The 23,401-nt window shown below is 34.9% G+C and overlaps 1 protein-coding gene and 1 pseudogene across 1 annotated transcript; both read left to right on the top strand.

Annotated features, from left to right (window-relative positions):
* The first annotated feature begins 218 nt into the window (after positions 1-218).
* On the top strand, positions 219-8,421 carry LOC111990401 (disease resistance protein RPV1-like; annotated as a pseudogene).
* A 285-nt stretch (positions 8,422-8,706) lies between these two features.
* On the top strand, positions 8,707-22,398 carry LOC111990393 (disease resistance protein RPV1-like). Its single transcript, XM_065781330.1, has 5 exons — positions 8,707-9,627; positions 15,576-16,686; positions 17,597-18,007; positions 18,166-19,746; positions 21,375-22,398. The coding sequence occupies exons 1-5, from the start codon at positions 9,119-9,121 to the stop codon at positions 22,023-22,025; spliced, it is 4,263 nt and encodes a 1,420-aa protein (XP_065637402.1). The 5' UTR covers positions 8,707-9,118; the 3' UTR covers positions 22,026-22,398.
* The last annotated feature ends 1,003 nt before the right edge of the window (positions 22,399-23,401 follow it).

Genomic DNA, 23,401 nt, shown 5'->3' with positions numbered 1-23,401 from the left:
AGAAAAGGTAAAAACAATTAATTTTGTTTATAATTTTTTATATCCTTTATAAAAATTATGTCAAAATTTTTCTAATATCTTTATTAATAATGACTCTAAAAATCTGTTTGGTATATTATTTTAATAATATTATTTAAATTTTTTAAAAATACATGTGATAAAAAAGTATTATAAAGATACGAAATACTGTTATGTTGATTAAACATCAAAAACTGAAAACTGTTACCAACATCACTAAGAATTGACCAAACTAAAAAACGTAGAGTATGCAACAGTTAACCCATGATTTCTAACCATACAAAGTAAGAGATCAGGTTCAAGCATCGAAGTCCTTTCAACTTTCTTCACCACACCGCACATGAAGCACTTTGCGACAAAAAGTAAAGAAACCATGGCGGATCACAAAGTCGCCGACGAAGCCATTTCCAGTTCCGAAGTTTCCAGGCTCCGATGGCACGTGTTCTTAAGCTTCCGAGGCGAAGACGCGCGCTACCCTTTCATAGACAAACTCTACACCTCGCTCCACAACAAAGGCATCCATGTGCTTAATTGTATTTTTGAGTTGAAGATTTAGTAACTTCGAATTGTTTAGTGAAATGTGGCAATTTGCTTTACATGAACAGTAGCTTCTTCAGCATGATATGTCTGTGCACCTTGCAATTCTTTAATCCATCTTTAATTTTTTTTTTTTTTTTTTTGCTTATTTAAATTAGCGGACGTTTTAGCTTTACATTTTTTTTTAATCATTTAAGCATCTACTGAAATATATAATATCTGCATCTTCTCCTTTACTGTCTTCTTTCTTTTTCTTTAACAACCTAGCGATAATACAAAATTTTGGGGTGGGTTAGATATGATCAACTAGTAAAGGTTGGTCACCATTTACTTTTTTGCCATTCATTCTATGTAATCCTCGTTGCCTAGGATACTTTCCTAATTGACATGTCATTTTTATAACATTTATTAAGTCTTTCTTTACCTTTTTTTTGGCTACCTCAACTTTAATTGATTCGCTCCCTCACTTGTGCATTAATCTTCTTCCTTTGAATGTAACTACATCGTCCCAAGTGACTCTCTCTCGTCTCTTCATCAATAGGGGCCACCCCATTTCACTTGATAAATAGTTTAATTGAATTTTAACAGTTTTTTTTTAACCTAACTTATGTGTAGAGTTGATCTTAAGATGAATTAAGTATTACGAGGTGCATATTATTATTAACAGAAACTGGCTATCTCAATATTTCTATCAACAACTCAACTAAGATTGGATGTTATGCATTAAGGGAGATCCGGTGCTTCTTGCTCGCATTTACATTTTATGTCATCTAACAGTCTTTGTCCTAACAAATACTACCATGCTCTGTAGAAGCCAGTATTATGTCATCATCAATGGGATCATTTAGCAGTTGTCAGGCTTCACTTTAAGGTTTTATATACAAAATCCAAAACATTTATGATAAAGTGATATAATATTCATTCTTACACATGATTATATTTTTATGCACATAATATCTGTTTCCCAGCGGTCATCCTTTGGAAGGCCATAGAGTTTGAGGCACTTATATTTATCATCAAAATAGGCACTTGCTACTCTTTATCTATGTTTCTCTCTACCATTTGACAGTTGATGTTTTTTGTTATTAGCATCTGCCTTGCTGGTTTGTTTCCTATAGACTCATGTATGTTTATTGGCAGTAATGAGGCACGAGCAAAGTTGATTCAACTTTTAGTCAAAAGGGTGTTGGAAGAACTAGACAGTACTCCACTAAATGTGGCTCCATGTATTGAAGAACTGATGAGCAGGTTAGATGTTAGATCCAATGGCGTTCGAGTTTTGGGATTACATGGGGTTGGTGGGGTTGGTAAGACCACACTTGCTAAAGCTCTTTACAATAAACTCGTTGGTAGCTTTGAGTGCCTTGTTTTCATGAAAAATGACAGAGAAAATTCTGAAACAGATGATGATTTAGTGTACCTTCAAAACAAACTTATCAATCATCTTTCTCCTAATAAGCCTCCTGTGTATGAGGTTGATTCTGGTATCTCTGCAATCAAAGATGTAGTTCATGAGAAGCAAGTTCTTGTTATTTTGGATGATATTCGCAATGTAAGACAGCTTGAAGTGCTAACTGGGAGAAGAGATTGGTTTTTTGAAGGAAGTAGAATTATTATTACCACTAGAAACAGAGATGCTTTACCTGAGCATCTTGTGAATGGGTTTTATGAGGTCAGAGAGTTGGCCCCCACTGAGGCGCTACAACTTTTTAGCTACCATGCGCTAAGAAGAGAGAAACCCACAGAAAGATTTATGAATCTATCCAAGCAAATGGTCTCTCTTACAGGAGGTCTACCATTGGCCCTGGAAGTATTTGGCTCTTTTTTGTTTGAAAGGTGGAGGATAGAGGAATGGAAAGATGCTCTGCACAAGTTGGAAAGGATTCGTCCACACAATCTTCAGGATGTATTAAAGATAAGTTATGATGGGTTAGATGTACAAGAACAGCGTATATTCCTTGACATTGCATGTTTATTCATTAAAATGGAAATGAAGAGAGAGGATATACTTGATGCATTGAAAGGTTGTGGTTTTAGGGCTGAGATAGCAGTTACAGTGCTCAGAGCAAGATCACTCATTAAGGTTTTTGAGGACAATTCTTTGTGGATGCACGATAAGATTAGAGATATGGGTAGACAAATTGTTCTAGATGAAAGTCCTGTAGATCCTGGTACGCGAAGTAGACTGTGGGATCGTGATGAAATCATGACTGTCTTAAAGGATGAGAAGGTATGACTGATAGTGAGATACCTCATCTTATTTTTTCTCTATTCCTTTTTTGTTGAATTGCTAGTTTAAAACTTTTCCAAGCGGCAAGTATAGAAAAGTACTCACATATTTCACTACATGCATCATATTGCTATGTATAATCCTCAATGGCAAATATAGAAAAATACTCACATATTTCATTACATGCATCATATTGCTATGTATAATTCTCATGGGGAAAAAGGAATACTAATGTTTGTGCTCCACTAGTTGCTTCATGCACTAGTGTATCTTCAAATTTCCTTCTCACTCTCAGGGTAGAGTTCCAGTAGGTGAAGATTGATGGGAGATTGCAAAGCTTTCAGATAGATGATAAAAGATGTTCAAGCTAACATCTTCAGTCTAAACCATGGATAAGAACAGTAAGGATTAGGATTCTCTAGATTTCTATTGTATTCATAAACCAGAGGGCTTAGGATCTTCTATAATTCTATTGTATTTCACTATGAAGTTCTCTAAATCCTAATATTTCATGAATTAATGGCTAAGATATATCATACCTATAGTTCGATTGACATGAGACCAAACAATTTGTCGATCCCTATTAACCCTTAAATGGCATATTCATCTTGTTGTTTGATATGTTCTCCTCTGCTATCCTCCTCGCCCTCCAACAATTTAGATGGGTTGGTCTTTTTTGTGTTCCTTTAGTAGGTCCTCTTCTGAGGAGGGAAAGTTCGTTTTTATTCCTCTACTTACTAAACAGAGCGAGAGGGAGAGAGAATGGCAATTTATTTCTGAGTTGAAAATTGGCAAGAAGAGATGGTTGAATCTGCTAGTTCCATATTTTACTGCCATTGAAAAATAAAAATATCTGGATCTTATAGTTTGGCCTCATTTTAGATCCTTAAAAGTTCTAAGTTCCCAAAGGATGGATACTATTCCTATATCCTTAATTATAATTTTACAGTGTTAACTTTGATACCCATTTGTTATTGTCTCAGTTTCACTTGGCTACATTCAAATTTTTTAACTATTTTCTATATGATTGACAATAGGGAACAAGATGTATAGAAGGAATTGTCCTAGACTTGGAAGGGAAGCCCATTGTTCAGGATCCAAGTGGTGAGAGAATTTCAAGGGAAAACCTTCAAAGAAAGCCCAATTTCACCTCTGCATTAACGTATGCAAAAGAAAAGTATAAGAAATTTCTTCAGGATAATGCAGAGAAAGAGAGAGAGGCACTACTTTGCACCAAGCCCTTTGAATCAATGGTTAATCTAAGACTTCTTCAAATCAACAATGTGAGATTGGAAGGGAAGTATAAATATCTTCCAGCTGGACTGAAGTGGCTACAATGGAAAGGAGTCCTCTGAAAGCTCTTCCTTCTGATTTTTGTCCTCGGGAACTTGCTGTCCTTGATCTTTCAAGAAGCGGAATTGAAAAAGTATGGGGTTCATATACTAGCAAGGTACGGTCCACAATTTGGATGTGACTGTAATAATGAGATTTTAATGAACTTGGTTGATGTGTTTCTTATTACTGGGAGTTACCTAAACTGACTAGAGTTTTTGTGTGTGTTCTGCTTGTTCTTCCCAACACTACCCCCTCCCCCTTTTTTTTTATATCAGTTCTTCATAATTCTCTTTTTTTAACAGTAAAATCTCTTGTTTGTCAGGTGGCTGAGAACTTGATGGTTATGAATCTCAGCCGTTGCTACAATCTAGCTGCTATTCCTGATTTGTCTAGGAACCATGCCCTGGAAAAGCTTATTCTTGTGGGTTGCAAGAAACTGACTAAGATTCATGAATCACTTGGGAACATGAGTACATTACTTCATTTGAACCTGAGAGAATGTTCTAACCTGATCGAATTTCCAACTGATATCTCTGGGCTGAAAAATCTTGAAATCCTTATTTTCTCTGATTGCTCAAAATTGAAAGAGTTACCAAACATAGGAAGCATGAAATCTCTTAAAGAACTTCTTGTTGATAACACTGCTATAGCAAAGCTACCAGAGTCCATTTTCCGCCTTACAAAACTTGAAAAGATTGATCTAAATCATTGCCAACTCTTAAGAAGACTACCCAACTGCATTGGAAAATTGTCTTCTCTAAAAGAACTCTCTCCAAATGATTCTGCTATAGAAGAAATACCTGATTCGGTTGGATCTTTGTCAAACCTTGAGATATTAAGTTTAATGTGGTGTGGATCAGTCACTGCCATTCCTGATTCTGTTGGCAGTCTCATATCATTGACACAACTTCTAATCAATGGTAGTGCAATCAAAGAACTGCCTATTTCTATTGGTTCGTTGTCATATTTGAAGGAGTTATCAGTTGGAAACTGTAAGGATCTGAGCAAATTGCCTGATTCAATTGAAGGACTAGCTTCTTTGGTTGAACTTCAGTTAGATAGAACGCCAATCACACATCTGCCGGATCAGGTAGGTGCCTTGAAAATGCTAAGGAAGCTTGAGATGAGGAATTGTAAAGATCTTAGATTTTTACCAGAATCAATTGGAAGCATGTTGGCTCTTACTACTTTGAACTTTGTCGGTGCCAATATATCTGAATTGCCGGAATCCATAGGAATGCTGGAAAATCTTATTATATTAAGATTGAATAATTGTACACAGCTCTGTAAGCTTCCTTCTTCAATAGGAAATTTGAAGTCCTTGCACCATTTGTGGATGGAAGAAACTGCTGTAACAGAATTACCTGAAAGCTTTGGGATGCTCTCAAGTTTAATGATACTAAAAATGGCTAAGAAGCCTTATATTGAGTTATCTGGAAACAGCATGCCTAATTCTACTGAATTTCCTACGTCTTTCTCCAATCTATGCTTGCTAGTAGAATTGAATGCTCGTGCTTGGAAACTATGTGGGAAGATTCCTGATGATTTTGCTAAGCTGTCATCATTGGAAAGTTTAAATCTAGGCTACAATAATTTTTTCAGCCTTCCGTCCAGCTTAACGGGCCTTTTCAATCTTAAAAGGCTTTTATTGCCCTATTGCAAAGAGCTCAAGTCTCTCCCTCCACTTCCCTCAAACTTGGAGGAGGTGAACGTTGCTAACTGTACTGCATTGGAAAGTGTGTCGGATCTTTCCAACTTGGAAAGATTACAGGAGCTGAACCTTGCAAACTGTGAGAAGGTGGTGGATATTCGGGGCCTTGAATGCTTGAAGTCATTGACAAGGTTACACGTGTGGCTGCAAAGCATTCTCTTCTATGGTTAAAAGCAGACTGTCTAAGGTTCTCTCTCTCTCTCTCTCTGTGGTTGACACGAACTAGGATTTACACACACCCACCCAAGGGTCTTGAACATACAACCTCACCCTCCACTTTATGCTTACAAACAGAGGTGTTTGAGTGAGAGTTTATTGGCTATACCTTGAGTTTTTAATAATCCTCTTATAAAATGAATTTATTAATCTACATTTTTGTCCCTCGTTTTGCAATGTAAGCCCTAAAATATTAGGTGGTTGCCAATGTAATCCATGATTCTTTTTGCACTATTAATTGGCAATTAAATGCCACGTGAACCTTTGTTTCAGATAGAGAGGAGGAATCAAGTTGGAAATTCTGGTAGAACTTGCACTTCTTGCTCCTATTCTTTGGAAGTAGTTCTCAAAGCAAATGATTTTTTATTTTCTTAATTATATTTAGAATCCCTTATTTTGCCTATTTTCAGTTTGATTCTCAAAGTTCAATTTCATCCCTAATCTTGCAAACTGTACGTGTTCATGTGGTAAAACAATAGTTTTGATATTTTACTTATTTTTAAGTTCTAATAAAGAAAAAAGTTTATAAAGATTCTTCTAAAAAAGAAATCAAATATAAGAAAAATATTTATGAAAAAATCACCAAAAAAAACATCACTATAGTTGTTGCTCGCCACCCACCATTGTCGACCAAAAACCATATTCTCCCTTGGCCAAAAGATAGCCATACCCATAAGCCATTAAAAACACCAGATTTATATAGTATTTAAAAGTTGCAGTGTAGCATTTATTGTTATAAAAGTTTTATTAAGCAACATCAGCATAGCATTTTGGTCAATTCCATCTAGTGTAGTCCATTCAGTCCATTTTCGTCCACTCAGTCCATTTTAGTTCATTTGGTCCACTTTGGTCCTTTCTGTCCAATTCGGTCTACTTTTGGTCCATTTCGTCTACTTCTATGAGGCTTTGGGAGGAGAGATTTGTGTAAAAAACTAAGCTACTTCATTGACAATTATTTTACATTCTCAATGTAATATTAGTAAGTTCTTGATAAAATTACTTCTTCTTTTTTATATTACTAAAATCTTGAATTATTTTTTTCCTAATAGAAGTGATGGATTTACTTATATTTGCTTATTCTTTAGACAATTCAATACATATAGAGGATGAACCGTTTGAAAAGAGCTCTAAAAACAAATTCTAACCACACATTACATTATTTACAAAAAATCTCGTCTTATATAATAATTGAATGTAAAATGAATTTGCTTCTTTGAAAAAAAAAATACTAAATTTAAAAAGAATTTCGAGTAACAAATATAGATAAATTAATTTTGAAAGTTTAATATATTGCATCTATGCTTTGTTAGAAAATAATCACATCATTTTAAGAAATGTTTGAGACTATCACTTATAAGTTTCAACTATTTTCATTTTTCAGTTAACCAAAAATAATATATATATATATATATATATGAAATAGCAATCTAATTTCTTAGCAAAATATCTACTTGCAGGTTTGTTTGAGGAACATACGCAGTCTTAGCATGCCTGGAAGCAAGATTCCAGATTGGTTTTCTCGAGAGGTGGTTAGATTTTCAGAACGCAAAAACCTTAAGATCAAAGGTGTGATAATATGTGTTGTTGTCTCTCTCGACCTTCAAATACCGGATGACTTAAGAGATCAACTCCCTATAATAGCAGGTATAGAAGCAATTCTTGTCAAAATGAATAAACATTTGTACACTATAATGCTGGAATTAAAAGGAGTTCCAAAGACGCACGAGGACCATCTGTACTTGTGTTGATTTCCAGATCATCGTCCGATAGTTTCTAAGTTGAAAGATGGTTATGAGATAAGTATTATAGAGCATGACCCACCAATCATTAAAGGGCTTAAGTTGAAAAAGTATGGGATTCATTTGGTTTTTGAAGATGATGATGATTATGATGGAGATGAATAATCATTAGACGAAAGCCAACTATCCATTTCAGAAAAGCTAAGTAAGTTCTTCAGCTCTCTGTAAGAGGAAGAGAACGCCTCTCAATCTGATTGTGAAGTTGAAAGCCAAGTGCAAGAGATCGAGGAAGAAGAAGAAAGAGAAAGATCTAAGCCTGTACAGTGGGACTTCCTGCGGCCTTTGCAAAGGTGCTTTGTCCCATTAAAAGGATAAGCTACCTGCAATCCATTTCAAAAGAAACTTGGAGTTTTCAGGCAACTTTTAATGAAGCTTTTAGCTACTTCATACTCTTTATTTTTTTTTTTTTCCTTACCTCACTGTTTTTTTTTTCTTATATTGTTCTTTCTATTTCAAACCTTGACTTCTTTTTAGATGATCCAAAGGCTGAAAGATTTGGGCTGACTCATCTCCTACTAGTGCTCAGGCCAACATCAACTTTCGAGTAAAATGCAGCTTGGATTCAAGCATTTTCACCTCCGAGCACGCGTACTTTTTTATTGTGAATTTCAGGCAAGGGACTGGGTCTCCACACAATGTATAATTCAGGTCATTTACACACAAATGATTTGAATGCCAAGGTTATACACTCTACTTTCCCTATCAAGATAGGTTTGAGAAAAACTAATAACTGCCAAAGAATTTGTGAAAGGCTACCGTTGTATCTATTTCCTTGTGTGTGTGTAACATAAAACAAAAACAACGTACAAACTACAATGTGCAAGGTGTAAAGGAAAGTTGAAGTGATTATGAGAGCATGTGCATTGGTTGAAAGTGGAAAACCAGTTGTAATAATGAATTAAAGATTTCTATAGAAAATTATTGAGTACCATAAATTCATACTTTTTTCTCTCACATAAATTGTGAGTGTCGCCATAAATTTAATCAACAAGATTTTTATGTAAAAATAAAGAGTACACATTTATGATAATATGGAGTACTCAACAATTACCCCCTTACATACTTACTTTAGGGAAAATAAGCAGCAAATGGATTACTGGAGTATATTATCAAAAAGAAATCCTTGGCGTGCAATATTGGCAAAAACCCTGCTTTCTAACCATACAAGTAAGAGATCAGGTTCGCACTTCGAAGTCAGTTTAACTTTTCGCACCATATATAAAGCACGCTGCGTCAAAAAGTCAAGAACACTGCACATGCAGTGAATTAACTATGGAGGATCACAACAACGAAGTCGAAGACGACCCCATTTCCAGTTCCGAAGTTTCCAGGCTCCGATGGCACGTGTTCTTAAGCTTCAGAGGCGAAGACACACGCTACCCCTTCATAAACAACCTCTACACCTCGCTCCACAACAAAGGCATCCGAGCTTTTCGTGACGACGATGGGTTACGCCGCGGGGACGAGATCGCGCCGACTCTACTCGACGCGATCGAGGAGTCCGCAGCTTCCATCGTCATCATCTCCCAAAACTATGCGGATTCGAGGTGGTGCCTCGAGGAGCTTTCCAAGATATGCGAGTGTAAGAGGCTCATACTCCCTGTGTTCTACCAAGTTGACCCCTCTGATGTTCGAAAACAAAGAGGACCCTTTTTCGGAAAACATTTTAGGGAGCACGAAGAGAAGGGAATTGAGAAGGAAAAGGTGATGAAGTGGAGGAAAGCCATGGAAACAGCTGGTGGAAAAGCTGGTTTTGTTTTCAAAGACAAAGACATAGACAGGTATGTGTGTGTTTATCTTTATGTATATTCTTCACAATTATGAATTATGTGCTTTTTTATTTTTGTTTTTGTATTTGTGCTCTTTTGAAGAGATATTCTTTAAGGAACCTTTGATAAAAACCCTAGTGTGGTTATAATTATCATGATATTTTTTTTAACAGTGGAAACAACTAATAATACCAAAATCTATTGAATCCTTTATGTTTGAATTATTACATTTGGTTTTTCTTTTTCCTTTTTTTGAGATTGTTGATTGATTTGGAGACATTGTGTTAGGGCTCAATTGTGTTATTGAGTTGAAGATTAGCTTCGAATTGTTTAGTGAAATGTGGCAATTGGGTTTAAGATAATGGTTTTACGGAGTCTCTGAGATAGGGTAATTAATAGGCAGCTTTTACGGCGTGTATGTCTGTGCATCCATCTTTTATTATTTCTTTTTTTTTTTGGGGGGAAGGGCTTAATTGTGTTATTGAGTTGAAGATTTTTTTTTTTTTTTTTTTTTTTGAGAAGATATTGAGTTGAAGATTAGCTTCGAATGGCAAATGGGTTTAAGATAATGGTTTTACGGAGTCTTTGAGAAATGTTAATTAGTAGGCAGCTTTTTCGGCGTGTATGTCTGTGCACCTTGCAATTCTTTCTTTATTTAAATTAGCGGACTTTTTAAGCAACTACTGAAATATAATATCTGCACCTTCTCCTTTACTGTTTTTTTTTTTTTAAATAATTATTATAGTTTGGGAAGGGGAGCGGGAGTAGTTTGAACCCTGGATCTAGGAGGGTGCAACCAATTCGACAGTTAGCCAAAACCGACTTAATCTAACTCCACTTGACAATTTGGGTTGGTTTTTAAGAGTTGGTTGGCGGGTTAGGTTGGAAGTTGGATTGTCAAAATCTTTATTACTATGGGTCGGGTTGGGTGTGGATTATTAGACTCACAAATTTGCCAAACCCAACTATATTTAATATATATTTAAAAATATATATGATTTTTTTTTTATTTACTCTTTTATTTATCAATTGAATTGGGATAGAACTATATAATAACCTACTAACTGTAGAATAATAAAACTTGTTCATGTTTATTTTGTTTCTCAACCGAGTTGAGATAGAACTATTTGATATCTTACAAATAAAATGAAATTTCATTCATTTTGATTATTTGTGCTGGTTTGATGCATTATTAAGTATTAATATAAATTTGTTGTTATTTGTATTGGTTCAAACCTTGAAGCATTAATAAAAAAGTTTGTGTTGGATTGATACTATACTTAGGTTTATTAGGTTATATATTTGTTCTTATTTGTGTTGGTGTTGTATTAATGTTCAATTAAAAAAAAAAATTGTCCAACCCATGGGTCCAATTAATCCGTTCCTAGTGGATTGGATTCTTTTCAACCCTACCGTGATGGGTCAAACTGAAGAAACCTCTCAACCCAACCCATACACACCACTACCTAGATATATTGGAAATACATTCAGTACTAGTTGAGTACCAAGCTCTTGGTTATTGTGAGTTTTTTTTTTTTTATTATTAATATAATAACAACCAAGCCTTAATCCTAAATTTTTGGGATTAATTATAGATGTTCAACAAACTAGTCAAGGTTGGTCACATGTATTTTTTTTGTCATTCTATCTAATCTAAAGTCATTCCCTAGGTTACTTCCCTAATTGACATGTCATTTTTTATTATATCTATTAATTTTTGGTCATCCTCTATCTTTTTCATTACTTTAACTTGAATGGATTCACTCTTTCTCATTCATGCATTAATCTCTTTCCTCTGAATATTAACTAAATCATCCCAAGCTTCTTCGGAGAGGATCTAGTCACAAGCTTTAGTTCTTGCCTAAGCAGGGGCAACTCCACATGTTTCTCACGAGTTCAACTTGAAAAAATAAAAAATAAAAAAAAGTGTGTATATATATACACACAGATATATATTAGTAATTTAACTTAAATCTTTTTGCACACATTAGCTTAAATTTTCAAAAACCAAACAACAATATAAATCAGCTCATCCGAAAACCAAACAACAAAATACATATCACAAATCTCTCTCTCACTCTCTCTCTCTCTCTCATTTTCTTTTGGTTCTTATTTTATTTGAGATTGTTGATTGAACTGGAGAAGGGTTTAATTGTGTTCTTGAGTTGAATATTGAGTAACTTTGAAAGATTTAGTAACTTCGAATTGTTTAGTGGGGCAGAGGAGTGAAATGTGGCAATTGGCTTTAAGATAATAATCGTACGGAGTCTGAAAATTGTTAATGAACAGGCAGCTTCTTTAGCGTGATATCTCTGCATGTGCAACTTGCAATTCTTTAATCCATCTTTAGTTCTTTATTTAAATTAGCGGACGTTTTAGCTTTATATTTTTTTAATCATTTAAGCATCTACTGAAATATAATATCTGCATGTTCTCCTTTACTGTCTTCTTTCTTTTTCTTCCCAATTGACTCTCTCTCGTCTCTTTGTCAATAGGGGCAACCCCATTTTACTAGATAAATTGTTTAATAGAATTTGAACTCTTTGTTAATCTAATTTATATGTGTTGAGTTGATCTTAAAATAAAGTAAATCCTATGAGGTGCATTTTATTATTAACAGAAACTAGAAACTGGCTCCTCTGAACTCTCAATGATATTCATTGTAGCCGTGGATATGATGTACAGGACATTCTGATTTTACCCTCTATGGGGTTTACATAGAATCATGCAATGGAAACATTGAATATAATAAAACTTTGAACCAGTCAAATATCTCAATATTTATATCAACTCGACTAAGATTGAATGTGGTGCATGTCTCTAGTGCTTCTTGCTCGCTTTTACATTTTATGTTATCTAATAGTCTTTGTCTTAATTACAGGATTCACTTAAGGTTTTATATTCACAATCCAAAATAAAGCGAAATAATATTTTAGGATAATGCTATACATTTCATTCTTATCTATGGTTATATTTTTTATGCACGTTTATATGGGCTAAACCAAAAAATTGGCCAAACAAATACAAATCAACCCAAAGGCCCAAACAACAATAACACAAAATAGCCCAAAAAATTTAATAAAGAACAAAATAAAATAATATCCCTCTCCAAACTTAATATTTGCTTCAAATTGGTATCTTAGTAATCAATATTCAATTATCTCCCTCACAGATTGAACAGACTGAAACTGAAGTTAAAATTGTTTTAGTAAATAATACTTGCAGGTCGTTATTCAATCACAAACACCCTATGAAAAGATTTTTCATAACCCTCCTTACAATTACCTTAAATTCTTTGGCTGTCTATGCTATACCTCTACCATAGCAGTTAACAGACCTAAATTTGAACCAAAGGCTAGTCCTTGTATCTTTCTAGGGTATCCTTACAATATTAAAGGTACAAAGTTCTTCATTTAAAAACTAAACCCATTTCTATATCAATGTTAACTTTTATGAACAAATATTTCCATTTCCCCCTCAATTTTCACCTTCTGAACACTCTACTCAATATCGTCTTCCTCATTCCATTCCTATACCTACACCTACCTTTTCTTTTCAAGATTACTCTCCAGCCATACCGCTCTCTTTAAATCCTGCATCTTCCACACCAATTACTTCTAATGTTGTACCAACATCTACTAGTCAGCCTACTGTTCTGATTCTATTCCACCTAATCAACCTACTCAATCTATTCCTCCATCTCAATCTATTCCACTTATATTTTAGATGTCCCACCTATAACACAAGCCCCACCTGCATCAGATGCTCCATCTGCACCCGCTACACCTTCTGAACCTGCTGCACCACCTACACTTGCTACACCTGAACCTCTTAATCCACCTCTTAGGAGGTCCATTAGAAATATTCATAAACCCTCATACCTGAAATCTTATCACTGCAATCAGGTTTCCATTGCTCCATCCCCTGCTCTCTCTCCTCCACATCTCTTCAATTCTTTCTTATGACAAACTTTCCCCTAGTCAAAAGAGTTTTTGCAATATGATTTTCTCTCATGTGGAACCTAAGTCTTATACTCAAGCTGTTGGCTGTTGAAATTGCAGTTTTAGGGGCCAACAATACATGGTCTCTCACAACTCTTCCTTCTTATAAAAAAGCTATTGGTTGCAAGTGGGTTTATAAGATTAAACACAAGTCTGATAGCCCTATTGAGAGGTTCAAGGTTCGTTTGGTTGCTAAATGATTCACTCAAAAAAAAAAAAATTTGATTATATAGAAACCTTCTCACCTGTTGCAAAAATTGTGCCAATCAAATGTCTCCTAGGCTTCTAGCTATTGCTGCTGTGAAATGCTCACAAGTGAATCTGTGAAATGCTCACAAAGTGGATAGTAATTTATGGTGTTTAGAATTGTTGTTTAGTGCATGGGCTAGTAGTAAGTTTAGCTGAATTCTAAACGATGTGCGGTGCAATTTATTATTAGTTTTCTCAAATATTTCAATAGTTTTTGCCAAAAATATTGTAAGTTAATTAATTGACAACTCATAATGTTTATAATAGAGACAACCAAGGTTTAAATCCCCACCCCCAACTATATATGTGTGTATATCTATATATATAATTTTTCATATAAAAATTGTAATTTTTAGTTATTTTATAGACAAAATAATTAATATAACAAAATAAAAATATTTATTCTATTAGTAATCTTTCTTATTACAAAGAATAAATATTACAATGTTAGTTCCACATACACACATTTAATTACAAAATTAATTACAAAGAATTTACAGAGTTAATTTTTTATGGGTTTTGTGTCAATTGTTGTCAAAGCAACTAAACATGAAAAAGAATGTCATATTCAAAATTTATTAGTATTCCAACTGAAAATTATTTCTTATATAGAGTTTATAAAAATACTCATATAAATTCATTTAATATAAATAATTAATGCACAACTATAGGTAATTAATATATGCATTTACTTTATTGGTTAATTCAATAAACTAATATTTTGCTATAAATGCAAACTTTGTTAAAGTAAAAGTTTAAATAAAGAGAATCTCAAAAAATGCGTCACATGGCACAACCTCATGATTTCCAACATGAGATTTTTGAGATATATATATATCTATATGTTGTTTACTTGGTCAAAATGCCGACGACCACAACTAAACTCGCACTTAATTTCACAACTTGGATGTCATTTTTTTTATTGGATTTCAACACTTACACAAGGGACCCACACAAGAATTTAATTAAAAAAACTTTGAGTTCAATAATCACAAGCTTACACCTAAGCATGTTGTAGATTTAAGTGTAGAGTTGGGTGTATCCCTAGACTTTCTTATAGTGTTTATACACTTTATTAACCGAGGTAGCAGGCTGTGGTCTAATGCAACAACAAATATTTGAGTTGAGTTGAATTGTTGATAGAATAATGTTATGGATATAACAAAATTTAAGTTTTAAGAAAAATCCTTCCTAACAGAGTAATGTTATGCACAGAACAATAATAATGCAGCAAAAAATAAATATAGTTTAGTTGAATTTTCATCTTTATAGAGTAATGCTACATACACAACAAAAATTCCTAAGACATTTGTGCTTGTTATGAAAATTTTGAAGCTATCATGCACATGAAAAATTATATAGGAAATTGTAAAACTTTATATATTTCAAGTATTTGCGAGTTTTTTTTATGTCAATATTTATACATTCTTTTTTATTAAATTTTGAATAATTTGAGTTTCTTGATAGCCACCCTGAAAAAAAAAATTTAGATCTGCCACGGTCACATTATATTTGTTTCCCATATATTCTTCATAGTTGAACATCGCGGTCATCTCTCAGAAGTGCATAGAGTTTGAAGCACTTTATCATGGGCACTTGATACACTTTATCTATGTTTTTCTCTACCATTTGACTGTAGATCGATGTATTTTGTTATTAGCATCAGCCTTCTAGTTTGTTTCCTATGGACTCATTTATGTTTATTGGCAGTAATGAGGAACAAGATAAGTTGATTCAACGTTTAGTCAAAAGGGTGTTGGAAGAACTAAACAGCACTCCACTGAATGTGGCTCCATACACAGTTGGACTCGAGTCTCGCATTGAAGAATTGATGAGCTTGTTAGATGTTAGATCCAATGGCGTTCGAGTTTTGGGATTATATGGGGTGGGTGGGATTGGTAAGACCACACTTGCTAAAGCTCTTCACAATAAACTTGTTGGTAGCTTTAAGTACCTCGTTTTCATGAAAAATGATAGAGAAAATTCTGAAGAAGATGATGATTTAGTGTACCTTCAAAACAAACTTATCAATCATCTTTCTCCTGGTAAGCCTCCTGTGTATGAGGTTAGTTCTGGTATCTCTGCAATCAAAGACGAAGTTCATGAGAAGCGAGTTCTTGTTATTATGGATGATATTCACAATGTAAGACAGCTTGAAGTGCTAATTGGGAGAAGAGATTGGTTTTCTGAAGGAAGTAGAATTATTATTACCACAAGAAACAGAGATGTTTTACCTGATCATCTTGTGAATGGGTTTTATGAGGTCAGAGAGTTGGCCTTCACTGAGGCACTACAACTTTTTAGCTACCATGCGCTAAGAAGAGAGAAACCCACAGAAAGATTTATGAATCTATCCAGGAAAATGGTCTCTCTTACAGGAGGTCTACCATTGGCCCTGGAAGTATTTGGTTCTTTTTTGTTTGAAAGGTGGAGAATAGAGGAATGGGAAGATGCCCTGCAAAAGTTGAAAAGGATTCGTCCACGCAATCTTCAGGATGTGTTGAAGATAAGCTATGATGGGTTAGATGTACAAGAACAGCGCATATTCCTTGACATTGCATGTTTATTCATTAAAATGGAAATTAAGAGAGAGGATATACTTGATGCATTGAAAGGTTGCGGTTTTAGGGCTGAGATAGCAGTTACAGTGCTCAGAGCAAGATCACTCATTAAGATTTTTGAGGACAATTCTTTGTGGATGCACGATCAGATTAGAGACATGGGAAGACAAATTGTTCTAGATGAAAGTCCTGTAGATCCTGGTATGCGAAGTAGACTGTGGGATCGTGATGAAATCATGAGTGTCTTAAAGGGTGAGAAGGTATGACTGATAGTGAGATACCTCGTCTTTTCTTTCTTTTTTTTTCCCTATTCCTTTTCTGTTGAATTGCAAGTTTAAAATTTTTCCAAGAGGCAAATATAGAAAGTACTCATATATATTTCACTAAATGCATCATATTGCTATGTATAATCCTCAATGGCAATTAGCAAATATAGAAAAATACTGACAGATTTCACTGCATGCATCATATTGCTATGTATAATCCTCATGGGAAAAATGGAATACTGATGTTTGTGCTCCACTTGTTGCTTCATGCACTAGGGTATCTTCAAATTTCCTTCTCATTCTCAGGGTAGAGATGATAAAAAATGTTCAAGCTAACATCTTCAGTCTATACCATATAAGAATAGGAAGGATTAGGATCTTCTAGACTTCTATTGTCCTCACAAACTAGAGGACTTAGGATCTTCTAGACTTCTATTTCTTTCCACAATGAAATTCTTCCTAATATTTCATGAATTAAAGGCTAAGATATATCATATCTGTAGTTCAATTGACAGGAAACCAAACAATTTGTTGAACCTGATTAGCCCTTAAATGGCGTACCACACGAGCATATTCATATTGTTGTTTCCTCTACTTACTAAACACACACACAGAGATAGAGAGAGAGTGGCTAATTATTTCTGAGTTTGAAAATTGACAAGAAGAGATGGTTGAATCAAATTCCACCAGTTCCATATTTTACTGCCAAAAAATTATTCAAAACAAAATCTGAATCTGACAGTTTGACCACATTCCTTAGATGTCCCAAGTTCCCAAGGAATGGATAATATTCTTATGTCCATTGTAATCGTACAGTTTTAACTTGATAACTGTTTGTTTATTGTCTCTGTTTCACTTGGCTACATTCCAATTTTTTAACTATTTTCTACATGATTGACAATAGGGAACAAGATGTATAGAAGGAATTGTCCTAGACTTTGAAGGGAGGCCCATTGTTCAGGATCCAAGTGGTGAGAGAATTTCTAGGGAAAACCTTCAAAGGCCCAATTTAACCTCTGCATTAACATACATGAAAGAATGGTGCAAGAAATTTCTTCAGGATAATGCGGAGAATGAGAGAAAGGTAGTACTTCACACTAAGCCCTTTGAATCAATGGTTAATCTAAGACTTCTTCAAATCAACCATGTGAGATTGGAAGGAAAGTATAAATATCTTCCAGCTGGACTAAAGTGGCTACAATGGAAAGAATGTCCTCTGAAAACTCTTCCTTCTGAATTTTTTCCTCGGGAACTTGCTGTCCTTGATCTCTCAAGAAGTGGAATTGAAAAAGTATGGGGTTCGTGTACTAGCAAGGTACGGTGCACAATTTGGACGTGACTGTAATAATTAGATTTTAATGAACTTGGCTGATGTGTTTTTGTGTGTGTTCTGCTTCCCAACCCCCCCCCCCTTTTTTTTTAGCAGTTCTTCATAATTCTCTATTTTTAACAGTAAAATCTCTTGTTTGTCAGGTGGCTGAGAACTTGATGGTTATGAATCTCAGCCGTTGCTATAATCTAGCTGCTATTCCTGATTTATCTGGGAACCATGCCCTAGAAAAGCTTATTCTTGTGGGTTGCAAGAAACTGACTAAGATTCATGAATCACTTGGGAACATGAGTACATTACTTCATTTGAACTTGAGAGAATGTTCTAATCTAATCAAATTTCCAACTGATATCTCTGGGCTGCAAAATCTTGAAATCCTTATGCTCTCTGACTGCTCAAGATTGAAAGAGTTACCAATGAACATAGGAAGCATGAAATCTCTTAAAGAACTTCTTGTTGATAACACTGCTATAGCAAAGTTACCAGAGTCCATTTTCCGCCTTACAAAACTTGAAAAGATTGATCTAAATCATTGCCAACTCTTAAGAAGACTACCCACCTGCATTGGAAAGTTGTCTTCCCTGAAAGAACTCTCTCTTAATAATTCTGCTATAGAAGAAATACCTGATTCGGTTGGATCTTTGTCAAACCTTGAGATATTAAGTTTAATGTGGTGTGGATCACTTACTGCCATTCCTGATTCTGTTGGCAGTCTCATATCGTTGACACAACTTCTACTTAATGGTAGTGCAATCAAAGAACTGCCTATTTCTATTGGTTCATTGTCATATTTGAAGGAGTTATCAGTGGGAAACTGTAAGGATCTGAGCAAATTGCCTGATTCAATTGAAGGACTAGCTTCTATGGTTGAACTTCAGTTAGATAGAACGCCAATCACACATCTGCCGGATCAGGTAGGTGCCTTGAAAATGCTAAGGAAGCTTGAGATGAGAAATTGTAAAGATCTTAGATTTTTACCAGAATCAATTGGAAGCATGTTGGCTCTTACTACTTTGAACTTTGTCGGTGCCAATATATCTGAATTGCCGGAATCCATAGGAATGCTGGAAAATCTTAATATATTAAGATTGAACGAGTGTACACAACTCTGTAAGCTTCCTTCTTCAATAGGAAATTTGAAGTCCTTGCACCATTTGTGGATGGAAGAAACTGCTGTAACAGAATTACCTGAAAGCTTTGGGATGCTCTCAAGTTTAATGATACTAAAAATGGCTAAGAAGCCTCACATTGAGTTATCTGGAAACAGCATGCCTAATTCTATTGAATTTCCTACGTCTTTCTCCAATTTATGCTCGCTAGTAGAATTGAATGCTCGTGCTTGGAAACTATGTGGGAAGATTCCTGATGATTTTGCAAAGTTGTCATCATTGGAAAGTTTAAATCTAGGCTACAATAATTTTTTCAGCCTTCCGTCTAGTTTGTCAGGCCTTTTCAATCTTAAAAAGCTTTTATTGCCCTACTGTAAAGAGCTCAAGTCTCTCCCTCCACTTCCCTCAAACTTGGAGGAGGTGAATGTTGCTAACTGTACTGCATTGGAAAGTGTGTCCGATCTTTCCAACTTGGAAAGATTACAGGAACTGAACCTTGCAAACTGTGAGATGGTGGTGGATATTCCGGGCCTTGAATGCTTGAAGTCATTGACAAGGTTGCACATGTGTGGCTGCAAAGCATGCTCTTCTATGGTTAAAAGAAGACTGTCTAAGGTTCTCTCTCTCTCTCTCTCTCTCTCTCTCTCTCTCTCTCTCTGTGGTTGACATGAACTAGGATTTACACACACCCACCTAAGGGTCTTGAACGCACAAACTTATCCTAAACCTTATTCTTACAAAGAGAGGTGTTTGAGTTAGAATTCATTTTCTAAAAGTTGTGTTTTTAATGATACTCTTATAAAATGAATTTATTAAAATACATATTATAATCCCTAATTTTTCCTATTTTCAATTTGATTCTCAAAGGTCAATTTCAATCCGTAATCTTGAAAATTGTGTTTAATGTGGTAAAACAATAGTTTTGATCTTTTCCTTATTTTTAAATTCTAATATAGAAAAAATTTTAGAAAAATTCTTCTAAATAAGATATCAATAAAAAAATTTGTTAAAAAATCACCAAAGCAATGTTGCTATAGTTGTCACTTGCCACCCACCGTTGTCAACCAAAAACCATCTTCTCTCTTTGCCAACAGATAGCAACACCCATACTCCATCAAAAACACCAAATCAATACAATATCTAAAAGTTAAGTATTTAACTATTTATTTTTGTCACACTCCTATTAAGCCACATTAGTATTGCATTTCAGTCCACCTTTGTCCACTCAATCCATTTCGGTCCATTCCATCCATTTTGTCCAACCAGTCCATTTATGTCCATTCAGTTTAATTTGGTCACTTCAGTCTATTTCGGTCCATATGGTCCACTTTAGTGTCCACTTTGATGAGACTTTGGGATGAGAGGTTTATGTAAAAACAAGAGCTACTTCATTTACAATTATTTCACCTTCTCAACGTAATGTTGGTAGGTTACTAATAAAATTACATTTTTTTTTTTATGTTATTAAAGTCTTGTATTTTTTTCTAATATAAATAATAGATTTTCTTATATCTGATTCCCCCTTAAGCCATTCAATACGTATATAGGATGAATGGTTTGTAAAGAGCATTAGAAACAAATGCTACTTATACATTACATCATTTACAAAATATCTCGTCTTATATAATAATTGAATATAAAGTGCATTATGTTTCCTTTAAAAAAAAAAAAAAAAAAAAAACCTTAGTAAATTTAAAAAAATGAATATAAAGTGCATTATGTTTCCTTTAAAAAAAAAAAAAAAAAAAAAACCTTAGTAAATTTAAAACACTTTCAAATAACAAATATAAATAGCTAAAAATATATTGTATGAACTATACTTTATTATAAAATTATCACATCATCTTAAGAATAGTTTGAGACTAATACTTATTAGTTTCATCTACTATTTTCATTTTTCACTTAACAAAAAACAAATTATCAAACATTTCCATGCATCATGCAAGTCTATGACTTGTAAATAGATAAAAGCAGCCATCAATTAACTAATACTCACCAAAGCCGCCGCAACTGTTGTCATAACTTATCCATTGTTGTACTTATAGATATCAAAGGTCCAATTCTAGTTTAGTCCTAATTCTATTATATATTCTAGACCGGGTTCAAAGTACTAGGACTTGCTTGTAATGCAAGCAAAATAATCCTAATCCTATTTGTAGTGTAACATAACAGTGACTAAATTCCACTCCCCCTGAAAAAAAAGAAATAGCAATCTAATTTCTTAGCAAAATATCTACTTGCAGGTTTGTTTGAGGAACATACGCACTCTTAGCATGCCTGGAAGCAAGATTCCAGATTGGTTTTCTCGAGAGGTGGTTAGATTTTCAGAACGCAAAAACCTTAAGATCAAAGGTGTGATAATATGTGTTGTTGTCTCTCTCGACCATCAAATACCGGATGACTTAAGAGATCAACTCCCTATAATAGCAGGTATAGAAGCAGTTCTTGTCAAAATGAATAAACCTTTATTCACTACAATGCTAATATTAAAGGGAGTTCCAAAGACGCACGAAGATCATCTGTACTTATGTCGGTTTCCAGATTGTCATCCGATAGTTTCTAAGTTGAAAGATGGCTATGAGATCAATGTTATAGAGCATGATCCACCAATCATTAAAGGGCTTAAGTTGAAAAGGTCTGGGATTTATTTGGTTTTTGAAGGTGATGATGATTATGAAGGAGATGAAGAATCATTAGACGAAAACCAACTATCAATTTCAGAAAAGCTATCGAAGTTTTTCAGCTGTCTGGAAGAGGAAGATCACACCTCTCAATCTGATTGTGTAGTTGAAAGCCAAGTGCAAGCGATTGAGGAAGAAGAAGAAGAAAGAGAAATATCTGAGCCTGTTTGGTGGGACTTTCTGCGGCCTTTGCAAAGGTGTTTTTGCCTATAAAAAAGAGAAGCTACCTGCAATCCTTGACTCATCTGCTACTAGTGCTACGAGGCCAACATTACCTTTCAGGTAAAATGCAGCTTGGATTCAAGCATTTTGACCTCCAAGCACGCATACTTCTGCTTGTGAATTTCAGGCGAGGGAGTGGGTCTCCTCCACACAATGTATAATTCCGGCCATTTACACAGCAATGATTTGAATGGCAATGTTATACACTCTACTTTCCCAGTCAAGATGGGGTTTGAGATGAACTATAACTACCAAAGAATTTGTGAAAGGCGACTGTTGTATCTATTTCTGTGTGCGTGTAAAATAGAACAAAAACACTAGGTACCCTATTTGGGACCTTCTCCAAGAACTCATATTTTGTTTTGATTTCCATTTTTTGTATCTATTTTCTGAATTTTAGAACCAAAAGCACTAGGTACCCTATTTAGAGCATCCACATCCGGAAATCTCATCCCATCCTATTTTACCATCCCAAAAAGCAACTTTATCAATTATAACATACCATTTTTTAATACACCCAGCATCCCAAAACTCTATTTTTTTCCCAATTTATTTAAATATTCTTTTTTATTATTTTTTTACTATCTCTCTCTCTCTCTCTCTCTCTCTCTCTCTCTCTTTTCCTTTTCATCTCTCTCCCTCAACCTCAGGCATAAAACAGATAAGGAAAAAAAAAAAAAAAAACAAAAAAAAAAAAAACACAACCAGCAAACCCATCCCTCACGCCGATCCCAAACCCACCCCACTGATCCAAACCCAGCTCACCGATCAAACAACGCCTCCACCCTAACTCCGATCCAAACCCAGCCCTCACTCCGATCCAAAAAAATCACCAGCAAAACCAGCCCTCACGCCGATCCAAACCCACCCCACCAGTCCAAACCCAGCCCGTCGATCAAACAACCCCCCCAAATTCGATCCAAACCCAGCCCTCACTCCGATCCATAAAAATCACCAGCAAACCCAACCCTCACGCCGATCCAAACGCAACCCTCACGCCGATCCACGCCGATCCAAACCCACCATCAACCACTCCCAACCAACCACCATGCCCAGATCAACCCATAACCCTCATTCCCAGATCAACACAGAAACCCACAAATCCATAGCAACCTCATCGAATTCCATAACAAACCCATCGGAATCCATAGCAAATGAAGCAGAAAGCAGAACGAAGCAACAACAATTCTGAAGAGAGCAATAAAAGGGATGAGAAAGGATCAGAGAGTGTATTGGGTCTGAAGAGAGCACAGAGCAAAGGAGAAAGAGAGAACGAAGAGAGAGAAAAGATGAGAAATAATGAGAGATGAGAGAGAAATTCTGGGTTAAAAAACATTAAAAAATTATTTTTTTTATACCATTCAGCT

This window comes from Quercus suber, unplaced genomic scaffold (genome assembly GCF_002906115.3).
Source record: "Quercus suber isolate HL8 unplaced genomic scaffold, Cork oak 2.0 scaffold_264, whole genome shotgun sequence".
Classification (NCBI taxonomy): Eukaryota; Viridiplantae; Streptophyta; class Magnoliopsida; order Fagales; family Fagaceae; genus Quercus; species Quercus suber.
This window is presented reverse-complemented; position numbering and strand designations above follow the sequence as displayed.

Coding starts and splice junctions, on each gene's coding strand:
- LOC111990393 (XM_065781330.1), top strand. CDS start 9,119: ATGGAGGATCACAACAACGAAGTCGAAGACGACCCCATTTCCAGTTCC. Junction 16,687..17,596: donor GTGTCTTAAAGGGTGAGAAG/GTATGACTGATA, acceptor GATTGACAATAG/GGAACAAGATGTATAGAAGG. Junction 19,747..21,374: donor TTAAAAGAAGACTGTCTAAG/GTTCTCTCTCTC, acceptor ATCTACTTGCAG/GTTTGTTTGAGGAACATACG.